The following is a 9,377-nucleotide window of genomic DNA, read 5'->3' on the forward strand; positions in this document are numbered from 1 at the left end:
CGGCCCCCTCCCCCTCGCCCCGCCGCGGGCACGCCTCCCCTCTCCCCTCTACCTTTCCAGCTCACGCTTTGCGCACGCGCGACGCAGGTTGCCTGCTCCCCCCGCCTCCCTCCCGCATAGCCTTCTGGGAAACGTAGTCTCGGCGCTGGTGGCGCTGCCTAGCGAGCTGGCCGCGAGCGCCCTTCCGAAATGCACGCTTGCGGGGGGAAGAGAGAAGACCACCGCCCCGGCATCTCCCCTCTTAACCCTTGGGCACACATCCTTTGTGCTGCCGGTTCACTCTCCCGAGCTCACCGCACACACGCCCCGGCCCCAAACCTCCGTCTGCCCAGACGCCCCCTCGTAGCCGTGCGTCCGCCCGCTGGCTGGCGCCCCTTCCCGGGCTGGCGGCCGCGAAGCGACTCGGCTCCCCTGTAGATCGAATGGGGTAGGTGCAGGGAGGTGGGCGCTGTGAATCAGAAGGGCAAGGGGAGGGAGTCTGTAGGATGTGCTGAAGGACACAGGGGTGGGAACGGGGGAGGGCCTCGGCTCCCTTGTCGTGCCTCCTCTGTGGGAGAGCCACGCTGCTCTGATGCAGAGCAGACGGTGGAGCGGCGTTGTCTGGGTTTGGGAGGACCTGGCTGAGCGGACCAAAATCACCTGTCAGGATGACAGAAGGCTGTCTGCCAGCCAGAGCCAGCCCCGGAACTGGGGTGGCCCCGGGGCTGCTAGTGTTTGCGGCATCTCTGCTGATCCGTCTCTCTCCTCCTGAGAACTGCGATCGATACCCTGTACCGCCTCTTCCCAAACCCTGGCTGGACTCTGACTCCATCTATTACTTTGGCTTCTTTTTCGAATGAATATTTTCTCTGCTGGAAGGGCTGCTACCGAAGCCTCGGCATAGGGAGATTTCTCATCAGACCTGTCATTTTCCTTGCTAAGATCTGGAAAGTACCTTAATCATCCACCTTTCTTCTTCTCAGCCTCGCACAATCAAGAGACAAAAGTCCCCCAATCACATCAGAAAAGAAATACTAATCCTCTTTCCCCTCCTCAGCCTTTCACAACTCACCTCCACACTCGTCTATTTAGCTAAGGAGAAATCAAGTTTTGAAGCAAGTAAGCCAAGGTCTATGACTTCAAGACCTCAGACTTTCTTCTCCTTTTCATCTAGAGAAGGTTTGAGTACTTCAAGGATAATCTCTGAGGGTAGGGGTTCTTAACCTGAGAGCCACAGATGATCGCTGGGAGGTCCAGGAACCTGGTGAAACGGAATGTACGATTGTGCCCAAGAGTGTTTCTCTAGGGAATGTAAATGTAGTGTGTGACTATCTGAAGGGTAATCGAGGTACAAGTTTGTTCAGCAAGAACCTTATAGTTTAGAGAGTGAAGCATATGGTTCTCAACTCCCAGCAGGAAGCTTGTTTGGGTCACAGATGGTAGGAGAGCAAATGAAAACAGCCCCGTGGAAGCCACTCTCTCTCACCTTTTGAGCTTGCTTCATATTTGCTAATGAGTTCCACTTACTTTGGACTAATTGGCTGCCACCAAAAGAGGAGATGTCACCAGACTGAGGTCTGCCGGGAACAACTGCTCAACCAGCAGATTCCATCGTTTGGGGCACTGAGTGGAAAGAAGTGGAATGGTATCTTGGTGGAGATGCTGATATTTGTCTAAGAACTCAAAGCAACAAAGAGGAAGAGGAAAAAAAATCCCCTGGAGGGCTCCAGTCTTAGCTCCTTCATGGCAAATACTCGCAGCACTGTTTATTCAAATGTGTAATAACAAGCACCAGAAAACAACATGCAACATACTCTCCCCACCCCTGATCCACAATCCCAGAAATAGGAGCTCATGACCCTGAGAGTGGAGAAAACTCATGTCCAGGAAAGGCCTCTTTGTGGGCACCTGGCAGGGTTAGAGTCTACTGTAGCAGCTGGAGAAACCAGACACCTTCTTCTACCTCGGGCCCTACTAGGCAAAGTGGTGATGCCAGCCCTGGTTGGAGGGGACATGAGTCCTGTGAGGCACTTGGCCCAGTGCAGCCCTGCAGAGGTAATAAGGTGAAGTGGCCTTTCCTCTTAGGGAGGCCATGGAGAGAGGCCATAACCTAAATCAAGGCTCTTCTGACTGAGAACAAGATAGTCTCTTGAGGAGAGGGAGAAAGAGGCTTCCCTGATCTAGAGAGAGTTCTGGGCTGGAAGTCTTTGGCAGGCGTGAATATTCCCACCCCCACCCCCTTTCCCTAGCTGAAGGGCCAGTTGCTAACTTAGGCCCCCAAATGAGAACACTATCTAGCACATTTCAAATAAATTATAAATACAGACACAGAATCCAAACAAAGTTCCAATAGAAGCTGCTCACAGACCCCCACAGGGGCCGGCCTGAAGAAAAATAAAGATCACCCCTTGTTCTCTGTGTCTCTGGAGCTGAAGGCAAATCTGTCCCCCCTTGTCATTGAATAACCATGGGGACAGCTCAGGACAGAGAGTCTCAGACTTAGAAACACTCTCACCCCATCTCCTTTCCACCCTCCTCAAACTTTTTCCCCAGAATCTAAATAGAAAACAAAAACCAAAAACCTAATTCTTTCACTGAAGGACTCTGGAACATTTGGGGATCTAAATGTCACTCTTCCCCTATCACATGGGAAAGTTGACCCAAAGAGGAAATGACTGGCATGAAGTCAAAGGTCCTGATTCCCAAGCGCCCCAGTAATACACAAGTTACTCTAGGTGGTGTTTACAGAGGTGAGGAGGTGGAAGAGGGTTGACTCCGTCCTGAGGAGAGACTGGCACAGGGCCCATTCACCTTTGGGATGCTAAGTGGGCCAGTTGGCACTGGATTGGAAAGTGGTTGGATTCTTCTCTCTTCATCCTTCCCTGGGAAGCCCTATGACCAGGGCAGAGTGAGGTGTATTGAGCTGGGTGGGAGGCAAATGGTCCTCACCGAGACAGCAGTAACTCTCAGACTGGGAGCCCAGGGATGGACTGAAGGAGGTAGCGGGAAGAGGAGACATACCAAAGACAAATATGGAACTGGGTCCCACAGTGAAGAAGCACCAATCGCATCGGCCTGCCCTGGACTGGGGAGAGGATAGAGCCTGAGAGAAGTGAGAACGCAAAGGAGGAAGGGGAGGGCAAAGGAAGAGGGCACACCCTATTGTCAAGATGAGAAGGGGACGTCTGAAGGGACCAGAGAAGAATGGGAGGGGGGACTGAGCAGGAAGTATGGAAGAAATGGGCCCATCTATCCACGCCCTGGGCTCTAGGACAGCTCTGCCTTTGACGGTCCTTGGGGCCCTTCCAGAGCCCCTTTCTGGCCCCACAGGAATAAAAGGAAGGCCTAGTCAGATTCCAGAAAGGATCTTGAATGCCTCAGACCCATGAGGCTGGGGAAGGGAGAGGGACAGGGAGGCCGGGGGGAGGGGTGGGTCCTAGACTTTGCATCTTGCATCCCAAGCGTGAGACCAAGCCCGAGAAGGAGGCCAGGAAGGACAGGAAAGAGTTTTGAGGGTAAGTGGAGTTTAGAGTGTTGGCGGAAAGTGCCCCAGCCTGGTGAGTGGGAGGACTAAGAGGATCGAAGAAACCGATTTTGCCAGCAAGTTTACTGGCTTTAGTTTTCTTTTTAATTTTTTGATTCTTTTTTGTAGAGATGAGGTCTCAGTGCGTTACTGAGGCTGGTCTTGAACTCCTAGGCTCAAGCAATTCTCCCGCCTCGGCCTCCCGAAGTGCTGGGATTATAGGCATGAGCCACCATGCTCCACCCCAAGGCTTTAGTTTCTTGAAGCTGCAACTCAGTTGCAATGTATCTGCTCCCAGCTGAGTCCAGGCCTAATCAGGACCCTTTAAAGGACAGGGAAGCCAGTCGGCTTCCCTGGCTCACACATGGTGTGAGCCCTGAGAAAACAGTGGGAGGCACACTGAGCTCTGGGATGATGAGATCAGACACAGGGACTAGATGACAGTCACTGAGGAGAGGTCACCAAGCCACTGTTTGTTGGGGCCTCCACACAAGGGACCAGGGGCTACTGGCTGATTTCCCCTCCCCCCACTATTATTGAAGTTGGACAGGTTGATATAAAGGTGGATGTCAGGAGCCAGTCTCAGGGCTGGTTTCCTGCCCTCAACCCCCACCTGCAGCAGAGGCTGGTTCTCAGAGTCTGTGAGGGTACAAGTTAGACCCCAAGTAAGAACCTGGATCCAGGGAGTGGACAAGAAGCACTGAGCTTCCAACCATGGTTCCAGCAAAAGAGGGAGAGGAAGCCACCGGAAGGTCTGCCCAGGTCTCCCACAGCTGATGCCTGCCCATCCGTGTGTCAAAGCTCAGAGCCCAGAGTAATGGGGGAGAGGAATTGGGGGGGGAGGGAGGTCCTGGAAGCTGGAGGTGGTTGAAGAGGTGCTGTCCAGTTCAGGAGCCAGGTGGGGCTGCTTACTGCTTCTCCACCGCTCCCTGCTCAGCTGTGCTCTCCTGGTTGGGACCCTGGCCCTGGTCCTGGCCCTGTCCATGCCATGGGGTCTCCTTGAACACAAACCAACAGTTCCCGGCCCACAGGAAGAAGTTGATAAAGCCAAAGAGCTGCAAAGACATCAGGGAAGCATGTGAGAATAGTGAGGGAGGCATCATGGGAACGGGGTGGGGGGTCCTGTGGCGGGGGCAGGGGGCAGGAGAGAGACACAAAGGGCTAGGAAGACTAAACGACAGAGAGCTGTCGGTAGAGGCAGGGTTCAAGGCCATGAAGGGAATCCCCAGCGAAAGTGTCCAGCTCTGCCGCAGCATGCGCCCAAGATGGAGCCCGGTGGGGAGCAGAATCTGGCTGTGGGGCGGAGCGTCTTGCAAAGCTCAGCCAGAGTCTGCCTGGAGTCCGCGGTGACACTTCCCACAACACAAGCAGGGGCCCTGCCGGCCGGGTGGGTGTGGCCGGAGCTGTCCAAGGTGCTCCTTCCTGACGAACAGGGACCCAGCCGGGGCTACATCCAAATGTTTTTTCAAAATATTAAAAAACTCTAACAGCAAGAAGTAACGGGGATGTGTAGTGACACCGTCAATTAACTTTGAAATGCACAGAAAACAGGACGGGTTGATGGGTGGAGAGGCTTGTGATAAAGCAAGTTCAGTAAGTGCTGATGTCAGTCTCTTTGGTGAGTATGTGGGTATTCACTGTGAAATTCTTTCAACTTTGCTGTATGTGTAAGCATTTTTACAATACATTGTTGGAGGGAGAAACCTATCCGAAGGGTTCCAGCAAGTTCCAGAAGTGTGTTCCTGGTGCGCCAGCCATTAAACCCTTCAATGTGGGCCTCCAGGAGGTCCAAGTCATTTTCAGAGTAGGTCTGAGGTGGCTGGATGACAGGCAGCATTCAAGAAGCCCAAGGCCTCAGCCATTTACTGACAGATATGGACACATTTCAGTGTTCTAACTGGGATAGCCAAACCTATGTGCAGCCAGCTGACCCACCGCCACCCCAAAGCCCCTCTCCAGGCTGGAAAGCTAAGCGACGATGAGCCCCTTCACACTTGCTCTGGGTCTACCCCAGCTCTGAGGCAGCCACAACCCATGCTCCCCGTCATGGATCACATGCGTACACTCACACACAGGAAACCAGGCAGGGGGAGCCGGAGGCATCAAACTGCATGCCCAGAGGGAGGACAAGAAGTGGGAGGCAGAATGCACAAGGAGGAAGAAGCAGGAGGCGAAGTGGCTCTTGGCTTCCTCTCATCCCCAAGTGTCTTCCCAGGGTCAGCCAGGGGCCAGCAGCCAGCATCAGCGCAGCAGGAGCACCGATTCCAGGTACAAGGGACGCTAGCTCTGGGGACACCTTTTCTGTTCCTCTCAAGACCTGCGAGCTGGGATAAGCTTGGGCAGCTGGGACAGCGCTGCCTTCCCCAGACCCCTTCGGTGGCCACAGGTCTCACCACGGAGATGTTGGCCAGTCCCATGGAGGGTGTGGCCCCGGCACTGCACACTGCTTCCTCCCCATGGCACACGGACATGGCTGCTGTCAGGCTGGATGGCCGTGTGGCCCCCTTGACATCGGTCAGGCCCTTGCCCCAGGCAGCAGCAGCTACCAGCCAGAAGAAGGTGAAGGAGACAGTCACACAGAAGTCCTGGGAGAGGTAGAGGGATGGGAAATGCACTCAGAAAGGCCCTATGGTTTCCCATGCCTTCTCTTGCCATGACACAGTAGAATCCCGGGGTCCCAGGCTAGCCGCCTCTTCCCATCCCACCCAGCACTTAGAGCCCAGTTCATCAGGGAAAGCAGGGGGAACCAGATGGTCCTGAGGAAGCTGTTTACTGCTATCCAAGGAGTCCTGCCACCCCCCATGTCCTCAAATCGAAGGTCCAGCGACAATGTGCCAAGGCATCTGCTGGTCAGCCTCACCCCAAGACCCACCCACGCCAAGAGTGGAGCCTAAGCTCCCCACTCTTCCCTCCCAGCTTTTCCTCTGATCACCATTGCTCAGCTACACATGGTGGCAGAGGGCAGACTTCAGGATGCAAATGGGGGTCCCTTAAGGCACCCCTTCCACCTGGCATGCTTGGGGTAGGGAGAGAGTTAAGGGGAACAAAATTAATAATAGCTGAGGTTAACTAGGTACCATACACTCTACAAGCAATCTCATGTTATCACCAAAGACAAAACACAAAATACCCATGAGGCAAGTATTCTTTTATCCCCATTTTATAGTTGAGGAAACTGTGATTCAGAGAGGCGAAGTAACTGTCCCAGATCACAGCTAGAAAGGGACAGTACTGGGACTTGAACCCAGGCAGTCTAACTCCAGAGCCTGCTTCTCTACGCCACTACTGTGCCTCCTGTGAGCAGGAGCAAGTGACGGGAGGTGGGTGGAGGCAGAGGTTCCACACCTCCCTGTGTCCTTGACCCAGGGAAGCCACTGTGTCTGTCCTCCACCCATTCCCTCTGGCCGGCCTCACTCACCACCAGTGGGAAGCGCCTGTCCTCCGTGTAGAGGGCGTGGAAGCGCAGGTAGAGAACCAGAGCCAACATAGTATAGAAGAAGGAGAAGATGCCAAGGGTCACAAAGAACTCGGCGGGGGCAGAGAAGTCCCCCATGAGGTGCATGGTCTTGGAGGTGGACTCTTCATCACAGAAGGGCATTTCATACTCGACCCGGTGCAACCTGCAGTGGCACAGGAAGCCATCCTGAGCTCAGGCGGTCCTCGCTCCCTGCCCCAGGGGTAGTCCTGGACCAGTTCTCACCCTGGGATTTTCCAGGGCCCAGCAAGGAGTCACCGAGGGAGCAACATTTCTGGAGGGAACCTCGCAGTCAATTCAGGAGCTTTCCCAAGATTCCAGTCAAACCTACCTTTCCTTCAGCCACCACCCAAACCTCCACCCTGCCTGGGCACAGTGACCATATATTCCCAATTCCCTTGGGGCCCTTTGGGTCACAAACACAATATATGTAGCTCTTGTAGCCAAACCACCAGGCAGGTAGCTGCATTCTGCCCCTGGAAAGCACAGGACCAGAGCAACCAAGGTCAGGTTGAAATCACCCATTCTCAGGCCTCATATAGGTTCTCCAATGAGACACTGGAGAAATTAAAGAGAAAAACACAGCCTATCATATACAAGAGATCATTTATCTAACTTGGATGCCAACAGTAGAAATTTCTGGACACTTGGGCTCCCACCCTCCTAAGCTCTCAGATAACCGGGAAGAGTGTTCTCTTGTGCCTCCTAGTCAAGGTGTGCCCACTTGTATTCTGGTGTTACAGGTGAACACTCCACATCAACTCTAGGATCTAAGTGCAAATAAGCCTCCTTACTTTGAGAGCAGAGAGGAGGCTGCTGAAGGTCAGGGGGACCTTTCCAGACTCCTGTAAGTCTCCATGCCAAACTGTATGGGTTCTTTCTGTATGCACGGCTGTGACCGACTATTGCTTGTCCATGGAATGGAATGCTATTATAACAATGATCTACCTGTGTTTCCCTTCTGTTTTGCTCTGGTCACCATGCCTAAAGTTGCTCAAGGGCAGAAAGGACCCAAGTCTTATCATTCTATTTGAGTCTGCAACGGGACACAATAAACGTTCTTTAAGTTTCTGAAGCAGGTCTGGCCAATCTAGCAGGAGAGGTCATGCCAGGTTAGAACCCATCCCTGCTCACCTGAAGGGATAGCCGAATGAAACAATGATGGAGCTCACGTCCTTGGCTTCGTTGTTGCAGCGAACCATGGCTCCTGTCTCCCCGCTGTAGGAACCGCAGGACCCGAAGGCGAAAATAGCAAAGAGCTGAGAGAGAGTGAAGCCCCTTTGAGAGTCAGAAGGTCTCAACTGGCCAGCGTAAAGAACCACCCCCTGAACTCCAGCAGGTGCAGGTATTGAAGGCAGAAGTGGAGAAGGGTGAGGTTTCCCTTTCACCAAGTTCCTTCTGGGTAGAGACCCATGGCTTCCAGTTGTCTTCCAGCCTCAGGATGCTGTGCTCACTGCACAGGGTGCTGAACCAAATAGCCAAACTATAAGGCTGACTTTGAGAGTGGTGTGTGAGAGGGAGATGAGACAGGAAGTGGGCAGTTTCCAGGTCTCCCAATTGGGCATGAGATTGGCGACCTTAAGATGATGACTGCCGGGCATAGTGGCTCATGCCTGTAATCCCAGCACTTTGAGACGTGAAGGTGAGAGGATTGCCTGAGCCCTGGGATTCGAGACCAGCCTGGGCAACTTGGTGAGACCTCGGTTCTACAACAAATAAAAAAAAAATTAGCCAGGCGTGGTGGCACGTGCCTGTGGTTCCAGCTACTTGGAAAGCTGTGGCAGGATTGCCTGAGTTCAGCAGTTCGAGGCTGCAGTGATGGTAAGCATGCCACTGCACTCCAGCCTGAGCAACAGAGTGAGATGCCAACTCAAAAAAAAAAAAAAAGATGACTAACACAAAACCTCTGCAGCTCAGGCTTTGGGGAACTTCTAGTGCAAAGGTAGACTTGAATTTCCTCCCCAGGGGAGGGGTACCCTCAGAAACAGCATCTGTGAACCAATCTAGCTCAGGCATGCCTAGAACTCTCTCATTTCTCCTTTGAACTGGTCATCTAATCTTGTTTCCTTGTTGCTAACTTCCAGTGGCTTCCTGCCTCAGTGGAGTATAGCTGGAGGGGATGACTTCTACCCTGCCCACAGAGGGACCACATGAGACATTGGACATGGTACTGCCAGCCTAAGTCTTCTTCTCCCGAAGGCATATTGCCTGCCGGCAACAGTGCTGGTTGGGCTGACTGTCTTGGCTCAAACTCAGAGGAAAGTCCATTCCACTTGCCTTATCAGTCTCCACTGTCACCCCACTGGTGTCTCCCCTTGTCGTCTGTCAATGCTGCCATTTCTCAGTATTAAGAACCAGTGTTTCAGGTTACTTGCATTGTTTTCTCTTCCACCTGTCATC

The 9,377-nt window shown here is 53.3% G+C and overlaps 1 protein-coding gene across 1 annotated transcript; it reads right to left on the minus strand.

Moving 5' to 3' along the window:
* Window positions 1-3,729: 3,729 nt before the first annotated feature.
* SYPL2 (synaptophysin like 2) lies at window positions 3,730-8,231 on the minus strand. The gene is made up of 4 exons (XM_008069769.1): window positions 8,112-8,231; window positions 6,921-7,122; window positions 5,896-6,087; window positions 3,730-4,557 (listed from the first exon to the last, which is right to left on the minus strand). Exons 1-4 carry the CDS (start codon window positions 8,177-8,179, stop codon window positions 4,411-4,413), a joined length of 609 nt encoding a protein of 202 aa, XP_008067960.1. The 5' UTR covers window positions 8,180-8,231; the 3' UTR covers window positions 3,730-4,410.
* Between the last annotated feature and the right edge of the window lie 1,146 nt (window positions 8,232-9,377).

This window comes from Carlito syrichta, unplaced genomic scaffold, assembly GCF_000164805.1.
Source record: "Carlito syrichta isolate Samal-C Ts95f unplaced genomic scaffold, Tarsius_syrichta-2.0.1 Scaffold312201, whole genome shotgun sequence".
Classification (NCBI taxonomy): Eukaryota; Metazoa; Chordata; class Mammalia; order Primates; family Tarsiidae; genus Carlito; species Carlito syrichta.